General features: G+C 42.6%; 1 protein-coding gene across 3 annotated transcripts in view; it reads left to right on the forward strand.

Moving 5' to 3' along the window:
- LOC121280981 (teneurin-2-like) overlaps positions 1 to 23,817 on the forward strand; it is a 787,212-nt gene that overhangs the window by 481,973 nt on the left and 281,422 nt on the right. For all 3 annotated transcript variants that reach the window (XM_041193486.1, XM_041193489.1, XM_041193487.1), the window contains one exon: positions 15,615 to 15,849. In XM_041193486.1, coding sequence (XP_041049420.1) covers positions 15,615 to 15,849 — 235 coding nt within the window. The remainder of the gene's footprint in view (positions 1 to 15,614; positions 15,850 to 23,817) is intronic.

Raw genomic sequence — 23,817 nt, forward strand, 5'->3', positions numbered from 1 at the left:
CCATAGCACGCAGCTATCTATGGTACTTATATGGTGCTTAATAATGCTGAATTTAGAGGGGAAGGTGGAAAGGAGTCAGGGAAGCCAGGAAACTAAACATGACTAGCATGGTCGCGAGAGGAAATTTACCGTGGGAGAGCCAGTATATCTAAAAACCTTCGGGGAAGGATCAAAGTGGTTACCAGGTACCTCTATTTTACCATGTGGTAGTGGAAGGCTGGGTCATTCTTAAACATGTGGGCTATTCAAGGAAGAGAAAGACAAATGTCCAGGATTTGGTTCCACCAGTGATCATGACTGGGTCTGCGTTTCCTGTTGAGGATACTCAACCCAGGACTGACATGTCTGATGTTGCTGTAAGAGTTGAGGATACAGAACTCTAAGTGCCTGTCAAAGCACCTGATGTTCAAGCAACTCTGGGAAAGGAGGTTCCTGACAAAGAATCTGAAGTTGTGGAGCTGCAACGTTCTACACATATCAAGAAACCACCTGAAAGATTGAACTTGTAAATTCCTTACCCAGTGTAAGTATTATGTTGTCTAGAAAAATATGCACTTGTAAATAAAATATGTATAGCCAAGTTAAAAGGGAAGAAATGTAATTATAGTTTTATTTAGTGTGTAATGTACTTTAAGAATAATACTTGTTAGGAAAGATCACATGACCTGTAGTAACCAAACAGGAAAGTAGAGTGGGCTAAAGATAGAGTTGGAGTTGAAAGCACACATGCAGTTGCTGCTGAGTATATTGTAAATAAACTTAATGTTTCCACTTAAGAAGCATCTGCAGATCAACTCTATCATTCATAATAGCAACTCGGCCACCCTTACAACAGCCACCATAAAAAGGAAGAGGATTATTGGGTTTAATAGAGTTTTGCATTTCTGAAAATTCTGATATGGTGATTTTGGATGCATGGACAGAACCTAAACATTCGGGAATTGTTTCAGTGAGAATTTCAGCTATTGCTCTCTAGAAATGAACTTGTTGAACATTTGTACACCACCAACCAACACACACCCCACCACCCATACAAATAAATCTGACCTCTGCCTTTTTTAAAAATAGATTATCTTTCTGAAAAAAAACAAATAATCATTATTTTAATTTGACAGTTATGCCTTTTGATACATTATTTTTAAGCAGGGGGCAATACACCTACTGGCGATACTCTGTATTTTGTTTTAATCTGTTATAATTTGTTTATCTTCCCTGACATGGTTCCTGCTCCATTTTGTGCTATTTAACTGACTCACACATCACGTTTATTGATCATGTTCTTGCAGCCGATAATAATAATCTTGATGCTGTAGATTTTTTTCTAATTTACTTCTTTTATTGTGATATTTTTCTTCTATTGTCATCTAACTTATCATATACTCTGGCTTTTGAAAGGTCAAGTGAGTCAATAGCTAGATTGATGACCGCAGGGAGGCTCTTCAGCATTTCTTTGATCATGCCATGTGTATAAACCAGTCCATCATACCAGGACATAAAAATACTGTTCACAAAAAGGTGTCAGTGGCACCAACACGTTGAACCATGTGATTATCTGCTGCAGGCTTGAAGCTCTTAATCTGTCAAATGGGAGTCCCCATTCTTGGCTATGCAATTGTAGAGTCACAGCGAGTAAAGGCTTTGCACTTTCTTCTTTACTTGCCCCCTCCAAAACATATGGGAATAAGAGAAAATCCAATAGCAAGTCATGAACAGGATGTTGAATTAACTCCAAGTAGCCAATAAAACTGTAATGTTGGTGGAGGCCTTTCTGCCTCTTTCCCCACCTCCCTGTCCCTGCCTCATGCCCAGCTCCCCAAGTCTCAACTCAGCATCTAGGGGGTCAGATGTTCCTGCATAAAACTGCTGGCAATCCATCACTAATCTCAACCAGGAAATTTGTTGTGAGAAATTGAAAAATGCATACTGGCACAGCAGGGGGTGCTCTTCTGCAATTACAACAAAACACGATGGGGTAGAGATTGTTAATCGTTATGCTAAACATGCGATAAAAGATTACCAATTTCATAGAGCTACACCATGTGTCTCCAAAAATGCCTGTAATATGTCTAACATTGTATTGGCATGAGGCAATTTTCAAGCCTCTGCAGCAGCTGCCTCCAAAAGCAATTAGAAAGCTTCCAGATGGTAATGAGAAGCCTACCACCATTTTAAAAATTACTCAGGTAAATTGGGCAGCCCTGAGTGCAGCAGGCATTGGGAGTGCATTGCTGCAGCTTTTGTGAGACATCGATACAGCAGCAAGTGGCTGCCAATCCTGGCTCCTAGCACTCGCCACGGCTGTTGTTGGCTTCTCCTATCAGACTGTTATCTTTCCTGTCCGCCCTGGCACTGACCTGGGCAGTCGCTAGCAAAGATCAGATGCGTGATTCTTGTCCAAATGAGCCCAATTTCTACTCCATTCTTGGGGAAAATTGAAGTACTTTATTCTCAGGCCTGTAAATGTACCACACTGAGGTTGGGTTTCCTAGGGAAAAATTTTCTGGTTGGCGAGTGGGGGCGGGGCCCACTCGCCGATGCATAAAATGAAGCACGGTGACGTCAGGCAGGTGCCCCGACGTCACAGCGTGTCATTTAGATTTTCAGATCGGCGGGCATGCAGCCGAGTCGGCTGTGTGCCCGCCGAACTGTCAAAGGCCTACTAAGGCCCATTAAAAACTAATTTAAACAGTTAACTGAGCTGCCTGTCCAACCTTAAGGCTGGCAGGCGGGTGAAGAGCCCTGGCGGCCTTTGCATTTTTCATGAAAACTCATCCACAGGCAGGATGAGGTTTCATGAAGTATTTTAAAATTAAATAAAAATTATTTTAAAAATTCACTGACATGTTCAATCTCATGTGACACTGTCACATGAGGGGACATGTTTTAATGGATTTTAATTCCCTTATTTAGGTGTTTAAAACTTTAACAGGTGCTTCAGGGAAATTTCTGTGCTCTTTCACACACATGTGCAAAAGGTTCAGGGAACCACTTAGGGAATCCCCCCTACACTTGCCTGCACAGGGAGTGCTTAGCACTTCCGGGTGAGCATCACGCTGGGCAGGCCTTAATTGGCCCGCCTATGTAAAATGGCGGCACGGACCCGATCAGGGGAGCCAATTGTGTTCGCGACCTCCCCCGCACAACATCCCCCCCCCCCCCCCCCCCCCCCCCCCCAGGCAGGGGGGAAATTTCTGGCCCTAAAGAGAAAAGAGTTCTTTTAGAGGTAATGACAACAACAATAACTTGCATTTCAATCACACCTTTAATGTAGAAGAACTTCCCAACGCATTTCAGAGAAGCATCGTCAGAAGCCAGTGCATGCCGAACCAAAGGTGATTTTAGGAGAGTTGATTAACTTCTTGGTTAAAGAAGTGGATTTTACATAAGAACATAAGAATTAGGAGCAGGAGTAGACCATTTGGCCCTTCAAGCCTGCTCTGCCATTCAACAAGATCATGGCTGATCTTCTACCTCAATTCTATCTTCCTGCACTGTCCCACCCCTTGTGGAGCATCTTGAAGGGGGAGAAGGAGTTTGAGAGTTGGAGTGGCTAAAGATAGGAATTCAGGCAATAGGTGGCTGAAGGTGCAGCCGGTAATGAGGGAGGAAAGGCAGGAGGCTGAAGAAAGAGACGAAAGAGAATGGACGGGTGAGGGGAGAAGATGGTTGGGTGAGGATTGAGATAGGGAGCGATGAGGCCATGAATTGATTTAATCATGAGGATGAGAATTTTAAATTGAACAATTTAATGCCTTCTCTCACTGTGATGAGCACAAAACAATTACCTCATAAAAATTAAAGCAACAAAAAGCAATTAGTGAGTGCTGATAATTTCCTCAGGGAACTTGCTAGGAGGGGCTACTGGCTCCAAGACAGTGGCAATCGAAAAAGTATAATCCCCAAAGTATCCTGGGTTAATGACCATATGAACACTGTCAAGTTCAATAAATTCTCAACTTATTATTATTTCTAAAACTTATATTATTTGTACAATTAAGCAGAATGCCGCAAACTAAAATGAAAGCATTAAACCATTCATTCACATTACTTTGCAAATATCCAACTACAATTATTAGCACATAAAAAAAACCTGTGGAATAGAGAGGGTTCACTAATATTTTACACTGATTTCTGGTCAATTAATTAAATTCACTCATAAGCAAGTCATTTACTAAACAGAAAATTGCTTAGGACCAGCAGTAATTCTCTCAATGGATGGGCACGTCCACTATGGCACTGTCAGATACAATATTATCCAGTGAATGGATTCTACAGAATACTGCAGTGACTAGTGCATTATGATGGCGGATCTGTCCTCTAGATAAATATTGTATCCAACGGGGTACTCATGGGTATAAACTAAATGAATAGTTTAAAAATACTTGGAAACTGCTGTAATATTGATGGATCTTGAAGCCCTGATGTGATATAAAGTGCCATGATATTATGCAATTTTCTGCAGTGCGCGCAGTGTGGGGACAGATAGTGTGAATGTCAGTGACTTCAGTTGCATATTGCATAAATAGTTTAGAAACAGCTGTTCTTGTGTTTAAAAATGCTGCATTATTTGCACTCCACTATCAAATACCTTCTACCTTTTGATTTCTTCCATCAAGTGTCAGGCCTTGTCGTTTCTTATCGTTTCATGGGGAGTGGATGTGGGGCATGAGTTGGCATGGAGGGTATGAGAGACTATAAGGAGTAGCTGGGGGACATGAGTTGCCATGGAGTGTATGAAGGATCATGGGGAGCGGTTGTGGGACATTGAGTTGGCATTGAATTATCTGGGAGGGTATGGGAGCCATGGAGAGTGGGTGAGGCGATGTGAGGGCTAGAGGGCCTAACTCCTTTTATTACAACTAGGATGCAGCCCTAGAGAACTGAGTCGATCCTTTGAACCATCCCGCCTTGGCACTCATCTGCCCCCATAGTGGCCTAGGATCTAGGCTTCTGGGCCAGCAGGCCCAACTCTACACTGCACCCACGCCAACCCTCCCCACCCCACGCCCCCCACCACCTGAGCAAAACTTGTTTACAACCAGGCGCTTTAAACTGAAGCGGGTCTGCCAAGATGAGAAATTTTCCAACTGGAGCTACCTATGTCGGTAGCAAAGATCTGGCCCTTAATCTCTAAACTGGAAATTTATATGTTCAGGCTCCAACTCTAAGACTTGAACAAAGAATCTTGGCTGACACTTCAGTGCAATACTGAGAGAAATTTGCATTGCTGGGGATGCCATCCATTGGATAAGATGCTAAACTCAGGCACTATTTACATATTCAAGTGTATGTAAAGAATTCTCTACTATTATGCAAAGAGCAAAAAACTCACCCAGTGGCCTGTCTCACATTTATCGCTCATCAAAATAAATTAACTGATCAAATATATCATTATCAGACATAACTGCAGGAGTTCCTCAGGGTAGTGTCCTAGGCGCGACCATCTTCAGCTGCTTCATCAATGATCTTCCTCCTATCATAAGGCCAGAAGTGGGGATGTTCATTGATGATTGCACAATGTCCAGCACCATTCGCAGTTCCTCAGATACTGAAGCAGTCCATGTCCAAATGCAGCAAGACCTGGACAATATTCAAGCTTGGGCTTATAACTGGCAAGTAATATTTGTGCCACACAAGCGCCAGGCAATGACCATCTCCAACAATAGAGAATCTAACCATCTCCAACAATAGAGAATCTAACCATCTCCCCTTGACATTCAATGGCATTACCATTACTGAATCTCCCACTACCAACGTCCTGGAGGTTACTATTAACCAGAAACTGAACTGGACCAGCCATATAAATACTGTGGCTACAAGAGATGGTCAGAGGCTGGGAATTCTGTAGGAAGTAACTCACCTCCTGACTCCCCAAAGCCTGTCCACCATCTACACAATTTTAAAAAGAACGCAGAGAGCAAGGAGACTTCATTTAAAAAAGAGCGGGAGACTTTATTTAAAAAAAAGGGCGGAGAGCAGGGAGACTTCATTTTAAAAAAGATCATGGAGAGCGATGAGATTGCAGTTAGACCAGTGGCGGAGTGACATCATGAACCACAGCGTGATGCGAATGAAGGGAAAGCAGCTGAGTAGGATTAGTGAGTATTTCCAGTCTTTAAAGTAAACGTAAGGTCTTTAGTTTGTGTTTAGGTCTCTAGTCTTTTTTCTCTTTTTCTTAAAACTAGCTTGTTAAGTGCAAGATCGATACTGATATAAAAAATTATTTACAATGAAGTGTAAAGCACAGGGATTCTTCAAGTGTAAAGAGCAAGAATACCAGAGTAATTAATTTAATAAAATAAGATAGCAATGGCAGGATGGGTGACATGTTGCTGTTGCACTGTGTGGGAGCTGCTGGACACCAAGGTGATCCAAAGCGAATGAATCTGTAGTAAGTATTTGCAGCTCAAGGAGCTTCAGATCCAAGTTGAAGAGCTGGAGTTGGAGCTGCAGACATTGCGCCACATCAGGGAGGGGAAAATTCACCTGGCCACTTTGCTCCAGGAGGTGGTCACACCCTTCAGATCAGGTAATTTAAATTTGGTCTGTGATCGGGGACAGGAGGGTGTGACTGCAGGTGAGGGATGTATGGGGACCCGGGGGCAGAATTCGAGGAGCCTCGGCCCCTGCAACTGTACAACAGTTATGAGGTTCTTGCAAGCTGTGTGTACAAGAGCGGGGACTGCAGGGAGGATGAGCGAACTGACTACAGCACCGTGGTACAAGGAGCCATTCAAGTGGGGGGAGGAAATGGGAGCATAGAAGTGGTAGGGGACTGTATAATTAGGGGGACAGATACTGCTCTTTGCACCCATGAGTGTGAGTCCCGAAAGCTGTGTTGCCTGCCCGGTGCCAGGATTAAGAACTTCATCTCAGGCCTGGAGAGTAACTTGGAGTGGGAGAGGAGGGATCCAGTTGTCGTCTTCCATGTTGGTACCAATGGCATTGATAGGACTAGAAAGGAGGTTCTGCTGAAAGAATTTGAACAGGTGCTAAATTAAAAAGCAGAACCTCCAAGGTGATAATCTCGGGATTACTGCCTGAGCCACAGGAATACTGGCACAGGGTAAATAAAGTCAAGGAGTTAAATGCATGGCTTAAAGATTGTTGTGGGAGGAATTGGTTTCAGTTCATGGAGCACTGGCACTAGTACTGGTGTAAAAGGGAGCTTTTCTGGTGTGATGGGCTTCACTTGAACCATGCTGGAACCAGTGCCCTAGTAAACCGAATAACTAAGAGTGTAGAGGGGGCTTTAAACTAAATAGAGTGGGGGAGGGTTCTGGAGAGGGGATACGTAGGCTTACAAAGCAAAAGGATTGCAGGGCAGCTATTTAGATAATGATACCCAGGGTGTGACAGGAAGGGACAGATTGTACAAATGTAAAAAATAGGGTCAAAGGGGGAAAAAATGATAGAAAGGCAAAATTGATGGCTCTTTACTTAAATACATATATATTCAGAACAAAATAAATGGATTAATGGCACAAATAGAGGTTAATGGGTATGATCTTAGAGCCATTACGGCGACATGATTACAAGGAGATCAAAGCTGGGGACTAAATATTCAGGGGCATGTGACTTTTTGAAAGGACAGACAGGAAGGAAAGGCTGTTGGGGTAGTTGTGTTAGCACGAGATGGAATATGTATGATAGCAAGAAATAATCTTGGATCAGAAGATGTAGAATTGATATGGGTGGAGGTAAGAATTAACAAGGGGAAAAAGACACTAGTGGGAGTATCTTTTGGCCCCCTAATAGTAGTTATACTTTAGGACAGGGAATAAATCAGAAGATAATGAGGGCATGTACATTAATCCTGGGTGACTTTAATCTTCATGGGGGATAAGTTTCCCCCCATGGGGGGGAGTTCAGGAGAGGGCACATGCAGGCAAGCCTCCGATCGGTGCCCCCGATTGGGGGCGTGCCATCATTTTACGTGGGCGGGCCAACTAAGGCCCACCCGTCGTGGCATCCACCAGGAAGCGCTATGCACTCCCTGTGTAGGCTGGGGGGGGCGGGGAGATTCCCTAAACTGAGAGTGCTGAGTGCTACCTCAGGGAGATCGACGCCAAATTCAAAAATGTGAAATATAGAAAAATAAAATTACCTGATGTGTCCCGTCATGTGACACTGCCACATGAGCTGGGACATGTCCAGCACTTTTAATTAAACTTTTATTAAATTTTTAAAAACCTACATGAAACCTCATCCTGCCCGTGGATGAGGTTTCATGCTTTATCTGAAGCCCACCAGGGCTCCCGGCCTCAATTGGCCATTGACAGGTCGACAGGTGCACAGCTGATTTTTCTGAGCCCCTGCCTACCTGAAAATTGAAATGACGCGGGGTGATGTCGGGAGTTCCGCCCAGCGTCATCCCATGTCACTTTACATGTCAGTGAGCAGGCCCCGCGCCCTCCCTAATGCCACCACCCCCCTTTTCACCGAACTCAATATCCTGCCCAAGTAGATTGGGAATATTAAATTGGCAGAGGTAGCCATGAGCAAGAATTCATGGAGCAGGATTTTACGTGTTGGCGAGTGGGGGCTGGGCCTGCTCACCGACGCACGATGACGTCGGGGTAACTCCCGACATCACCACGCCCTATTTAAATTTTCAGGTAGGCGGGGCCGCAGCGAAATCAGCTGCGGGCCCACCGACCTGTCAATGGCCAATTGAGGCCATTGACAATCAATTATGTAATTAAAGGACCTGCCCGTCCAACCTTCAGTTTGGCGAGCCGGCCAAGAGCCCCGGCACAAACTAGAAAAAGCATGAAACCTCATCACAGGCAGGATGAGGTTTCATGTAGGTTTTTAAAAATTTTAATAAAGTTTTTGTGAAAATTATGGCTATGTCCCCAACTCGTGTGGCATTATCACATGAGGGGACATGTTAGGGAAATTTTACTTTTCTATTTTTAGGTTTCTTACATTTTGAGCCAATATCCCTGATGCAGCACTTAGCCTCAGGGAGATAAGCGCGCTCTTTCGTATGCATGCACGAAAGAGCGCACTCTTGATTTTGGGATTCCCCCCAGCCCACACAGGGCCCACCAATGTAAAATGGCACTGCGCCCCCAATTGGGGGCACCGATCGGAAGCGCACCTGTGCGTGCCCACCCTTCAACTTCTTCTCCAACGGGGGGAAAAATTCAGCCCATAGAGTGTATTTGGGACAGTTTCCTAGAGCAATATGTTGTGGATCCAACCAGGGATCAGGCTGTTTTGAATCTGGTAATGTAGTAATGAGGCAGGTTTAATAAATGATCTCAGAGTAAAAGATCCCCTCGGAAACTGTACCATAACATGTTAGAACTGTACCATAACATGTTAGAACTTAGTATTCAGTTTGAGAATGAGAAACTTGGGTCGGAAACAACTGTGCTAAACTTAAATAAGGTTAGTTACAAAGGAATGAGGGCAGAGTTGGCTGGAGTGGACTGGGAAAGGAGTTTAGCAGAAAAGACAGTTGATGAACAATGGCAGACGTTTAAGAAAATAATTCATGACTAACAACAAAGATATATCCAGTGAGAAAGAAGGATTCTAGGAAAGGGATAAACCAACCATGGTTAACAAAGGAAGTTAAGGATGGTATCATATTAAAAGAAAAAACATATAAGGTGTCAAGCATTAGTGGTAAGCCAGAGGATTGGGAAAGTTTTAAAAACCAAGAAAAGATGACCAAAAAAAATAAAAAGGGAGAAAATAAACTTTGATGGTAAACTAGCAAGTAAGATAAAAATGGTCAATAAGAGCTTCTTTAAATATATAAAAAGGAAGAGAGAGAGGCCAAAGTGGATATAGGCCCCTTAGAAAATGAGCCTGGGGGAATAACAATGGGGAACCAGGAAATGGCAGAGGAATAGAATAAATACTTTGCATCAGTCTTCACGGTAGAAGACACTAATGGCATTCCAAAAGTACTAAATAATCAAGGGGCAAAAGTCAGCGCAGGGGGGGAGGAAATAAATAAAATAACCATCACTAGGGAAAAAGTACTAGGGAAACTAATGGGGCTAAAGACTGATATGTTCCCTGGACCTGATAAGTTGCATCCTAGGATATTAAAGGAGGTAGCTAGAGAGATAGTGGATGCACTGGCAGTTATCTTCCAAGAATCCTTAGATTCTGGAAAAGACCCAGAGGATTGGAAAACTGCCAATGCAAAAACTTGGGATGGAATATGATGTGGGAAAATGTGAGGTTATGCACTTTGGCAGGACAAATAGAGGAACTGAAAACTATTTAAATGGAGAAAGACTGCAGAAAGCTTCAGCACAGAGGGATTCAGGGGTCCTCATGCATGAATCATGAAAAGCTAGCATCTGAGTTCAGCAGGTAATAGGGAAGGCAAATAGAATGTTCGCCTTAATTTCAAAGGGAATAGAGTATAAAAATAGTGAAGTCTTCCCAAAATTATACAAGGTACCAGTTAGACCACACCTAAGAATACTGTGAACAGTTTTGGTTCCCTTATCTAAAGAAAGATATACTGGCATCGGAGGCAGTCCAGAGAAGGTTCACTAGTTTGATCCCGGGGATGGAGGGATTTTCTTATGCGGAGAGGTTGAATAGGTTGGGCTTGACAGGTTTAGATGCTGAGAGGTTGTTTCCCCTTGTGGGAGAGTCTAGGACCAGAGGGCATAATCTCAAAGAGTAAGGGGGTGCCCATTTAAAACAGAGATGAGGAGGAATTTCTTCTCTGAGGGTAGTGAATCTGTGGAATTCTTTACCGCAAAGGGCTGTTGAGACTGGGTTGTTAAGTATATTCAAGGCTGAGATAGACAGATTTTTAATCATTAAGGGAATTAAGGGTTATGGGGGAAAAGGCAGGAAAGTGGAGTTGAGGATTATCAGATCAGCCATAAATGGTGGAGCAAACTCAGTGGGCCGATTGGCCTTCTTCTGCTCCTACGTTTTATGATCTTATGGTCTTACAAGACATGTCAGGAGTGTGATGGAATGCTGTCCACTTGCCTGGATGGGTGTAGCTCCAACAACACTCAGGAAGCTTGACATCATCCAGGACAAAACTGCCTGCTTGATTGGCACCCCATCCACCACGTTAAACATTCACTCTCTCCGCCACCCACATACATCTACAAAATGTGCTGCAGCAACTCACCAAGGATCCTTTAACAGCGCCTTCCAAAACCCGCGACCTCTACCATCTAGAAGGACAAGGACAGCAGAAACATGGAAACACCACGACCTGCAAGTTCCCCTCCAAGTCCCACACCATCATGACTTGGAACGATAACACTGTTCCTCTACTGTTGCGGGGCAAAAATTATGAAATTCACTTCCTAACGGCACTGTGGGTGTACCTCCACCACATGGACTGCAGGGGTTCAAGAAGGCAGCTCACCACCACCTCCTCAAGGGCTAATAGAAATGTGCGATAAATGCTAGCCTGGCATAGCCCAGATCCCATGAAGGAATATTTTAAAAAGTAACACGTTGCCTGTGTAGCATCCTGTATGTTCTAAAGAAATGCAATTTATTTCTTTACTTCCTGGACGTCCAGAGAAATTTGATTGTAATAAAACTCTTGTGATATAGCCATCACATCTTGTGTATGCTTTTTAAAAGCTACTTAATTTCTAAACAGTAATCATTTACCAATTGCTTCGTCATGAGCTTAAAACAACTGAATTGTTCGATACATGGGATTTTAAAAGAATTTGTTTACTCAAGGTGCTTGAGATGTTTTGAGTACAGTAGAAAAGCAATTCAAGTTCATTAAACTGGAAAAAAAAAGCCTTTTAAACAAAATTTGTTTTATGGAGATGGAGGTTGAAGGGCTTCATAGTAAATAAGGCATTCTCTGTGTATTTTTTGAATTATGTACTGTTGATCACTTTGAGTGGTTGCCAAGTGCTGCATTTAAGCAAGATGGATCCATCAGAAACAGCAGAAAAGAAGCTGAGATTGTTTTCCATGTCATTTGATGCTGCATGCTGAGTACACACTTTGCGTTATTGTGCATCCATACTTCAATTCCTGCAATATCGTATGAAGGTTTATCAGCTTAATCTTTCTTCTTTTTAAAAAAAGGATTTTAAAAAATGCAGTGTCTGAATTGTTATTTTATTGTTGTTTCCTGTGCTTGTGTCTGGCCCTGATACCTATCAAATCTGTCAAGTGATCTTACCCTATAAAGAATTGACCTATCACCTTCCAGCCACGAAAACATGTTCAGAGCTGGGATGCTGATTATGGGATTCCAGCATCCTTTCACCTACAAAAGGTGATGGACAAGCAGCAAACAAATCCATCTGCATATGGTGCATCTTTGCTGATGGCCGAAGGGGCCAAACCTGTCCCTTGAGAAACAGATTCTGCCATAAGTGCCATCCATGAAGCTACCAAGTGTTGCTGTGAGTTGTTATTTTTGGCGTTGGTATCTATTGCCAAGCTGCTGTAGTCACTGGTCACACCAGCCCACAGAAGGTGTCACCATTTTCCTCTGTTGTCAGCCAGTGACCACCCCCCCCCCCACCACCCCCGGTGCAATAATCAATGCCTAAGGCCTGCAAGCATCCTTGAAGCAGAGCTTTGGGTGTCCTACTGGTCACCTGACTCCAGCTACCTCAACATACACAAAGTCCTTGGGTATGTGACTGTCTCTATTTGATGAGTGCTAACAAACTTGGTAGCTTTGCCTTTGAAAAGACTGCCGTGTTTGTGATTTTGTCCTGCCAGGCTATACTCAAAATGTGCCGCAGACAGCAAAGATGGAAATCACTGATCTTCTTTTCTTGACAGCTGTAAGTTGTCCATGTTTCACAGCTGTACAGCAAGGTGATGAGAACGCAGGCCTTATAAATCATCAACTTGGTCCTACGGGTCAGCTTGATGTTATTCTACGCACGTTTCATGAATCGGCCAAATGTGGTAGCTGCTTCTCCTATTTGTGTATCAAATTCTGCATTAAGGGACAGATAGCCTGTGACTGTAGGCGTGAGGTAGCGTAAATTGCTAACCACTTCCAGAGGAGATGCATGATGCAAAAATCATCACACTATACAAAATCAAAGGTGGCAAAGGAGACTGCAACAGCTACAGGGGCATCTCACTCCTTAGTGTCACGTGGAAGGCCTTTGTGAGGGTCATACTTTAAAAACTCCATCTACTTGCAGACCAAGTATACCTGGAAGCACAGTGCAGTTTCCATACTGGCACATATACTGTGGGCATCATTTTCTCAATGTGCCAGTTGTAAGAGAAGTGTAGGGAACACCTGACTTTCATAGATCTCATAAAGGCATTCAAACCCATCAGCAGAGAAGGATTTTACAGGATTTTGGGGAAAATTGGCTGTTCACCAAAGCCCCTCAGTCTCACCTGCTCCTTCAATGACTGCATTGTACAGTCTGAAAGTTCCACTTCCAACAGCTTCATAATAAAGAATGGAGTGAAGCAGGGCTGTATCCTAGTCTCCACTCTGTTTGGCATCCTCTTCTCCATTCTCCTGACCTTGCCTTCCCTGCAGAAATGGAAGGAGTCTACGTGCATACTAGGTCAGATGTCAAGCTCTACAATCTATGAAGACTGAAAGCAAAGACACAGCTCCAAAGACTCATGGACTGTCTCTCCCATGCCTGTAACTTGCTCTCCCTAATGATAAGTATCAAGAAACCCATGGTCATGGGACAGGATGTTGCATCGCTGCCCCTGATCACACTAAATAAGACCCATTGGATGTAACTGTGGGATATAGATCATAAAGTATCAAGATTTTTGATAGCTATTTGACTTGTTTCATTTTTTGACATAAAGTATTTTCTTGTTCACATTCTGTGAATCCCTTTCATTAATAGTTGAACAATAGTGTTGGGAATCTGAGGTGCAAAGGAGTTTCTGTCAGCATTTTCCCCACGACTATCTACTCCCATTTGCACGTTAATTGCAGCTCTGGTCCAATGCTCACTTCCTCTACATTGCCTTGTCAATGTGCCAGTCTTGCAAAGCTCATCATGTTTGCAGCAAGTGGCATGTTGGCACCTGCTGGAAATTGTGTCCATGATGACAAAAACACTAGCCAAGTGGGCTCAAATTATCCCACCCTCTGAGCTGCTTCAGTTAAAAAAAAACCCTGTTCAATTTGAAAAATGTCACAGATAGCAAAACTCAGTGGTGCATAGAAGAGTCATTTTAAGGTCTATGGAAATTTTCATTGTGTTTTATTTTGCTTCTGCTATTTATTATAAGCACATCTTGTACCATAGTTGACAACTACAAGTCAGTGCAATCTGGGTCCTGCAGCTATAACATGAAAATGATCATAACATTTGCAGATGAGAGAAGCATATTAGAACCAAGCAGTGCATTTTGTCACTTCCAAATGGCTCTTGCAATGTTTGCTTACAGCAAAATGGTCCTGGAGAAGTAAGAGCATGGGCTATTTGAAGAAAAATCTATAAACCAACCCCTTTCCAAGTCAATGCAGTTGGTAAGCAAAACTGTTAGTCCATTGACCTAACAATAAAGTTCACATTGTGTGTATATTAGATACACGGGAAATAAGAAATGATGCCACCTCAAATACTGAGACACATGCCCATTAAATGTACAAATATTTTCCTGTATAACATTTTGACAATTCAGCTGAACAGAGGTTAACTTTAATAGTAATACTTATTTATACTCTATATTCAATAAGTTTGTGGCAGCAATATTATCAGAGATAAATAAGTAATTTGTTCTTTACTCTGTATCAGTGTACAGAAGCAATGCCATCTAGAACAAATAAGTATTATCCCTTATTCTGTACTGGCCTTCTGGTGTGCTGGCAACACTCTAAGTACTTAGAGTGAACAGGACAGTACACTCTGTAATTAAAACTATTCAAAAGGCTCACTACAATCTCTTTGTTGCATTTTCTTTAGAATCTACTTATTACCCTGACATCCACCTCAGCTTGTTAAGAACAAGCAGGTCTTCTCATTAACCCAATTGTTACTTCGCTCTGTGCCATCCACACAATTTAATTTGAGTACCCTTTAGATTTCCATGGTGCAAATTAACTGCTATAGAAATTACAACTGGAACTCCAGCAAATATCCATTGGTGGCAAGCATTTACTCGGAGGATAAGAGACCACAAGGAGTTTGTTACAAGTCAGTAACACATGAAGGGATCCTGACGATAAACCACAGGTGTGAAGCTCAAGCAGTTTATCAACGTCATCTGAAACCCCGAGATATGGAGCTGCCTTGAAACAAACTCCTAACTAGACTATTATTTATGACATAGACAAAAAGATAAATGCTCAGCAATGGAAAAAAACCAACATAGCAAAGATGAACGGCAGGTTCTTAGATGTGGGAAACAAAAATGGTGGAACACAGCAGGGTTGTGATAACATATCTGGTGCTGTAATGCTGTGAAGGTTTGTTTGACTGAATTACAGAAGTGCAGAATTTCAGTATATATAATGTAAGCAGTTAATAGAAAGATGTGTGGAACTTGTAATTAGATGGCATTTCACCCCATCAGAATAAGTGTCAACAGATTTATAAAACTTTTTTCATCTTGCCAACTTATCTTTGTGAAGGAACAGAGTGTATAACAGCATGTCAATAATTGTGTTCTTCCCTTCTCTGCAGGCCCTCCAAACCATCACAGCCAGTCTACTCTCCGACCTCCTCTTCCACCACCCCACAACCAGACACTCTCGCACCACCATTCGTCTGCCAACTCTCTCAACAGAAACTCTTTGACAAACAGAAGGAACCAGATTCATGCCCCTTCTGCTGCACCCAATGAGCTACCTACCACACCAGAGTCTGTTCAGCTGCAGGACAGCTGGGTTCTGAACAGCAATGTGCCACTAGAGACAAGGTATTGTATAAGATGGTTTATTCTTATCTTACATTTGTTTGGCTTGTCAGATTTTATTGCACCTAATAACTTCTCAATCTGTTATCCAAGCCATTTTGCCAAAGCACAGTAGCACCTCTTGCAATACCACATCTTCTCCTAGCTGCGTCCTGACTCAGATCATAAACTTCTGCTGTGGGGAATGAGCTTCCTTTTTCTGTTTTTCCTAATTTTATTTTTTATCATGGACCATAATGTGTTTAATGGTTAGCACAGTGAATGCAATCAATCCACAATGCTGACAGCTTTCATCCAGAGGCATCCCACTCGAGTGTGCCAAATTGTTCAGGATAACACACTGTTCGCGGTTAATCCAACACTCATCTCATTTGCACAAAGGAGTACAGTTAGCCTTCAGCTCGGCTTTCCTCGTGACATGTCCCCTAGCTCAACACATCATCAAGAACTTCAGGAAGCAGAACCCAGGCAACTCTGCTCAGACTCATGCATAGTGTACTGCTCATTAGATTCCCATCAGCATTTCAATTTTAATGAGTGAACAATGGAATAACAGAGTTTGTCTTTAACTTCTTTGGCGATGCTTCACAGGAGGTGTTTTTATACTATTGCCCATGTCTGCTCTGATAATTATCAAATCACCTCTGTCTTTGCTAACATGTTTGTTAATTTTACAATGGACTTAAGTTCTTATGCTGCACACAGGGTAAGAGATTTCAAATTGGGCCTCAACACCCCAGCAATAACCAGTTCAAATGATCGATAGGTAAACAATCAGAAAGAAGTGCCTAATTGCTGTGGAGGCTCTTTTTGTGTTTGTTTCAGAGGTTAAGAAGTATATCTGGAAGTGGCAGCACATTTGGACAATTCATCCTTTTCATAAAGCTCCTCAATATTTTAACGCTAGAACATTGAATTAATGGACACAAGGGACAATGATATATAAATCATTGCTTGTTTATTCTTCTGGATTCTGTTGAAATACTCCCAAATACAATTCTAAAATATCTTGTAAAAATAAGCTCACACTATTTAAAAATAAAACTATTCAGATTGAACAATGTCAGATAAATTTTGAGAGCAGGAGCAGTGAGTTTGTCTCCTTTTGCCACAGTGATCAATCTTTGTACAGTGTTGTTTAGGGAATTGAACAATGCAGTTTTCACAGATATGTAGGCTCATGATGGCACTTTTCCACTGATTGTGTTTCAATCAGTTGGATTCTCATCCAGGTTGCATTTCTCCAGTACACAATGGTTTTCTCTGTAGGAAAAGCAAATTTGTTGAGGAAGGCCATTATCACTTGCAAGAAAATAAAATAAATGTTATTGCTGCAAAAAAAAATAAGTTGCATTTGAGCCCTGCATGACACTACATTACCAGTAAGTACCAGCCGCATCCTCATTTCAGGCATTGGGGGCTGCTCAGCACTTGTTAGGATGGCCTTGCTGTGTTAGTGGCCATTTGTAAGCAAAGAAATTCCTCGGATAAGGCTCTGGAGAGGCTGTGCAGCAATAACCAATTGAAATGATGAATTGCACACTGCCACATTTAAAATACATCTTGTAATTTGAGGTATTCTGGTGCTTTGCTGACACTATCAGTGGGCAGAAGTCAGCTATCAGGCAGTGACTTCTCTTCATTCCTTAAAGTAGGTCAGTTTTCTTCCACATTTTTTTAACTTTTTGCTTTTTTTTCTGATATGTTAAGCACATTTGAAGCGTGTTTTATTTTCTAAAAACAAAAGCCAGGTCATTGGACTAGTGCTGTACATGTGCATTATGCTAAGGGAAAGGGAGGAAAATGGCTTATTCTTACCCACAACAGGGGACAGACCAGACCACATGGTGTATTCCTGATCTTAATTTCGATCATGCTAACTTGAGGAAACGGATACCAGCAAGCAAAGACAGAATGCTTACCTAGAGAAAGAGACAGAATAAATGTTAAATTGAGTTACATCTAGCATATGGCACAGAACGAGACCATACAGCCATACTGGTAGATGGCAGCATTTAGGTACCACAAAAGCCTCCTCCCACCCTCTTCACATACCCTTGTTATGACCCATGCATTTGGTAAAGCAGTTATTTAAAATCCCAGAGGGAAACTTTAAACAACTTTCATAATCAATCAGTTTAAGTGTTATGTTTGAGATGCCACTCTAAACTCAGGAATCAGACCACCAGTTTGAGGTTTTACATTAAACTAAATGAAACATTTTATTAATTTACACAGGTTAAAATATATGCACACATGGCTACAAATTACTACTATCATAACTTTTAACAAATTCCCTAATTAATCTCCATTAAGACAACAACAACCCATAGACTTAACCAAACACCAGGCAAAACATTTTCACCTTACGAATTCAAAATGAGTTCCTTTTCACTGTGGAGCCAGTTGGACAAGTTGGAGGCTTACAGCTGCCTTCATGTAAAGTATATCTTTCCAGTCCTTTCTTGTGTGCTTATCAAGATTTTCCTTAATTGCACCCATACTATTTACTGCAACTCCTCCCTACGGGAGCAAGTTCTACGTCTTTATCAATTTTTGGGTAAAGAAATTTCTGTTAAATCCCTGGATAAGTAGCAGGAGAATTTATAGGGTGAATCTTTGGATGCTTCTTTTTTGAGCATGGGCAAATGCAATTGACAGAGCTCTGGAAACAGGGCATGATTCTATAAAGGGAAAGATGGCCTGAAGAGACAGCGGGGCAAAATGTGAGTGAAAAGAAACACAATCTCAACATCAGCCATTAAAGGCTCACAATGGTATCAGGCAGAATGACTTTTATTTTAAGGTGGGGAATGCCAACGTAAGTCGACTTCACAGAACCACAGAGTTTTAACAGCACAGAAGGAAGCCATTCGGCCCACCATGTCTGCACCGGCTCTCCAAGTGAGCATTATGACTTAGTGCCATTGCCCTGCATTTTCCCCATACTCCTCCACATTGTTTCTATTCAAATAATCATCTAATGCCCTCTTGAAAATGCCTTGATTCACCCTCCCTCCACCACTCTTCCGGGCAGTGCATTCTAGACCTGAACCACCCTTTGTGTGAAAAAGTTTTTTCTCACGTCACATTTGCTTCTTTTGCAAATCTCTTTAAATCTATGCCCTCTCGTTCTTGATCATTTTACGATTGGGAAGTGCTTCTTCCTATCTACTCTGTCCAGCCCCCTCACGATTTTGAACATCTCTATCAAATCTCCTCTTAGCCTTCTTTTCTCCAAGGAGAACAGTCCCAACCTCTCCAACCTATCCTCATAGCTGAAGATTCTCATCCCTTGAATAATCCTTGAACCCTCTTCTGCACTCTCTCCAATGTATTCACATCCTTCCTATAGTGTGGTGTCCAGAAGAGTACACAATATTCCAGCAGAGGTCTGACGAGTGTCTTATATAAATTCAGCATAACCTCCCTGCTCTTGTATTCTATGTCCCTACTAGTAAAGCAGAGGATACTATATGCTTTATTAATGGCTCTCTCCACCTGTCCTGCCACCTGCAATGAGCTGTGCACATATACACCCAGGTCTTTCTGCTCCTACACCCCCTTCAAAATTTTACCCCTTATTTCATATTGTCTGTCATGTTCTTCCTACCAAATGCATCACCTCGTACTTCGCATTGAACTTCACCTGCCACATATCTGCCCACTCCACCATCTTGTCTATATCCTTTTGAAGTTCCACGCCATCCTCTTCGCAGTTCACAACACTCCCAAGATGACTTTGTGTCATCTGCAAACTTTGAAATTGTCCCCTGTATACCAAGATCTTGTTCATTAATATATTAATATATATCAGGAAAAACAAGGTTCCCTAGAGAACTCCACTACAAACCTTCCTCCAGCCTGAAAAATATCCATTGACCATTACACCCTGCTTCCTATTTTTCAGCCAATTTTGTATCCATGTTGCTACTGTCCCTTTAATTCCAGAAGCAATAACTTTTCTAATGGGCAGAATTTTTGTCCTTAGAGTGCGGGATCGGCAGGTACGGACAGGGGCGGTCAGGAAGCCGACCGTTGCCTGCGATCGACAGCACACCACGATTTCATGCTGGCGGGCCGATTAAGGCCCACCCAGCATGATACGTGAGCGGCAGTGCTGAGCGCTGCCGGTGCGGGCGGGGGGGGAGGAGAGCGAGCAGGCCTAGCATGAGCTTGGTGCATGTGCACAAAAGAGTGCTGAATAATCCCCCTGAGGCAGCTCCTATATTTTTTTCATGCCTCAGGGAGGTGAAGAATATATGGAAAAAATTATTAAACAACAGAAAAATTTCAAGAAACATGTCCCCTTGTGTCACATGAACAGCAACATGTTTTTAATTAAAAATTAAAGTTTTTATTTCATTTGTATTTGATTTTGGAAACCTCATCGCGCCTGTGGATGAGGTTCCCAAAAAAATGCAAAGGTCACTTGGCCTTTTCGCCTGCCTGTTCAACCTAACAGTGAAAAATTAAGCACAATTAATAACTTAATGGCCTTAATAGGCTTTTTAATTGTCGGCGGGCGCGCTGCCGATCCCCGCGTGTGCCCACCTACCAAACTATCGTGTGACTGCGCGTTGACATCGGCATGCTCGGCTGACATCATCATGCGTCATTACAAGCTAGGTCGGGTCGGGCGTGCATCCTCACGCCGAGCTAAAAATCCTGCCCAACAAGTCTGTTGTGTGGCACTGTATCAATTGCTTTTTCAAAGTCCATGTACACCACATTAACAGAATTACCCTCATCAATCTTATCTGTTCCCTCTTCAAAAAAACTCCAGCAAATTAGCTGAACACACTTTCCCCTTTAGAAATCCATGCTGGCTCTTACTTATCAACCTATTTTTTTCCATGTGACTACTAATTCTATCCAGAATAATTGTTTCTAGAAGCTTGCCCACCACTGAAGTTAAACTGGCTGGTCTGTAATTGCTGGGCTTATCCTTGCAACCTTTTTTGAACAAGGACATAATGTTTGCAATTCTCCAATCCTCTGGCACCATTGTGAGTCTAGGGAAGACAGAAAGATTATGGCCAGTGCCCCTACTATTTCTACTCTCACTTCGTTCAGTATCCTTGGATGCATCTCATCCGGTCCTGGTGCCTTGTCAACTTTAAGCACTGATAGCCTATTCAACAGTTCCTCCTTGTCAATTTTGAACCCTTTTAGTGACAGAGTTTCCTCATTCCACTATGGCCTGGGTAGCATCTATCTCCTTGGTAAAGATGGATGCAAAGTATTCATTTAATACTTCAGCCATGGCCCCTTCATCCATATGTAAATCCCCTTTTAGGCCCCTAATCAGCCCTACTCCTTTTACCAACGTATTACTATTTATAAAATTATAGAAGACCTTAGGATTCCTCTTTATGTGGACTGCCAGTCTTTTCTCATAATCCCTCTTTGCTTCTCTAATATGCTTTTCCACCTCCCCTACGAACCTTCGTATTGCTCTTGGTTCTCAATTGTCATTTCTACCTGACACATGTCATAAGTGCACTTTTTCTTCTTTATCTTAATTTTCATCTCCTTTTTCATCTATGGAGCTCTGGATTTGTTTACCCTACCTTTACTTACAAACAATTTGGGTAGCATTGAAAATGTCAACTTTTTTTAACAATGCTTGTAAAAGATTTGCTTTGGGCTAGATTATATGCTCCCCCACCTGCAGGTTTGAAGGCAGATGGGGTCATAAACTCAGGCACTGCGCCAGCCGCATGCCATTGTCCCCACAGCAGTTAAATGGGAGACATGGGAGCCGTTAGGTGGTCCATCCACCCTTGGGCCTATTGAATCCCTTTAGTGGTCAATTGATGGTCACCTAAGAACCTCACGCAGTCACCACGAGTATTGTACCTGCAGTGCTGAGCAGGGGGGGGGCCTGTGTCAGTCAGGAAGCCCAGCAGCGTTAGCTGCATGGGCTAGTGTCGGGCAAAGGGGGAGGGTGGTGGTGGTGAGACCTGCTTTTCAGACACCCTGGGCCCCTCAGAAGCACCCCTCAAAGTCACCCACTCCCTTAACCCTGGCCTCTCAAACACAACCCCCACCTCACCCACCTGCCCTCTCATCGGGGCCTGCCAATCTGACCCTGGCAACCTCAGACCCAGGCTCCTTGGCGTGGTGGGCCTGCCTGTAGTCCCAGCAGTGGTCACCGCTCACAGTGGACTACAGATCTGCCAGCCTTCCAATTGGATGGCAGCTCTCTAAGGTGGGACTTCCTGCCAAGACAGGGGCCAAAGTGCCACCTCCAACTATTTAATGCTGCTTTCAACGTTAACTTGCCCAACTTTTAGCCAAGGGAGCAGGGATTGCAACATTCTGTTAAATCCAACCAGTTGTAACTAGAATTAAATGAATATTTTAAAGTTGTTTATCATGCACAACTTGCTGGCTGTAGTAAGACATCACCTATGTACAGAGAAAAACGTGAGCAGAGATTCCATATAAAATCTGATCTAAGCTGAATAAATAGGGGGAGAAGGTGGCATAGTGGCTTTGTTAGCGATGCCCACATCCCATGAAAGAATTTTAAAAAGTCACCAGACTAGTAAACCAGAGGCCCACACTAACGCTCTGGGGGCATGAATTCAAATCCCAGCACAGCAGCTGATGGAATTTAAATTCAATCAATAAGTCTGGAATTGAAAGCTAGTCTCAGTAATTGGTGATCATGGAACTATCATCAGTTGTTGTAAAAACACATCTGGTTCAATAATGCCCTTTAGGGAAGAAAATCTGCCATCCTTACCTGGTCTGGTTTACGTGTAACTCCGAATCCACAGTAATGTGGTAGAGTCTTAACTATCTGCTGAAATGGCTAAGCAACCATTCTGTTCAAGGGCACTTAGAGATGGGCAACAAATGCTGGCCCTGTCAGTGACACCAACATCCCATGAAAAGAATAAATTAAAAAAATCAAAATTCTGCAGCCAATGACCAGTTATTCATAAAGTAAAGCTTTCTTCACATGTACACACAATTTAACAGTGACTCATGTAATTGTAGTTGTTTAGGATTATATTTCCATCTTATAAAACTTACATGTTCTGAACCTTCGATGTGATTTCCACTGATTGGTAATAATTTTGTACTAACTTGGTTTTACATAAAACCATCATCTCTGAGATATGTCCTCCTTTTATCTAATATAAATTCATACTTTTTTGACCTGCCTACTCATCAACTTTGTTAGCTCAAATTACACACCCACTATAGGCCTGTAGCTCAATTTATGTGGCAATGTAAATATGTTCAGTCATTTCATTGTTCTGCCTGACTATACAAGAAAACCAATCACATTGTGACATTGGGCTGAATTTTAACACACAAATACATATTGGTTGGGGTCAGGTCAGAGACTTCAAAATTTAAAATTTTTAAAATCTCTAATCTGACCCAAACCCCCCCCCCACCTCCTTCTGTATTCATTCATGGGACGTGGGCATCATCGGCAAGAGAGCATCTATTGTCCATCCCTAATTGCCCTCAAGAAGATGGCCTTCTTGAACTATTGCAGTCCGTGTGGTGTGCCCATAGGTCCGTTATGCTTTTCTGTAGCAGTTTGATACAACTGAATGGTTTGCTAGGCTATTTCAGGGGGCTATTCAGAGTCAACTGCATTACTGAGGATTTGGACTCACACATAGCCTAGACCAGATAAGGACAGCAGAATAGATTAGACCTAGGTGGTCATGTGGCATGTCCCAAAGTCATCTCTGTCCAACTGTAAGCCAAGTCTGTCAATCAGGTGCACATAGTTGTTAGTCATGGTCCAGTTGGTAGCACTCTTGCCTCTGAGTCAAAAGGCTGTGGGTTCAAGTTGTACTTCAGGACTTGAGCATGAAAATCAAGGCTAACAATCCAGTGCAGTACTGAGGGAGCGCTGCATTGTTAGAGGCATTGTCTTTCGGATGAGGTGTTAAAACAAGGCCCCTCTGTGACTCAGGTGGAGGTAAAAGAATATAA

This window comes from Carcharodon carcharias, chromosome 8 (assembly GCF_017639515.1).
Source record: "Carcharodon carcharias isolate sCarCar2 chromosome 8, sCarCar2.pri, whole genome shotgun sequence".
NCBI classification, from domain to species: domain Eukaryota; kingdom Metazoa; phylum Chordata; class Chondrichthyes; order Lamniformes; family Lamnidae; genus Carcharodon; species Carcharodon carcharias.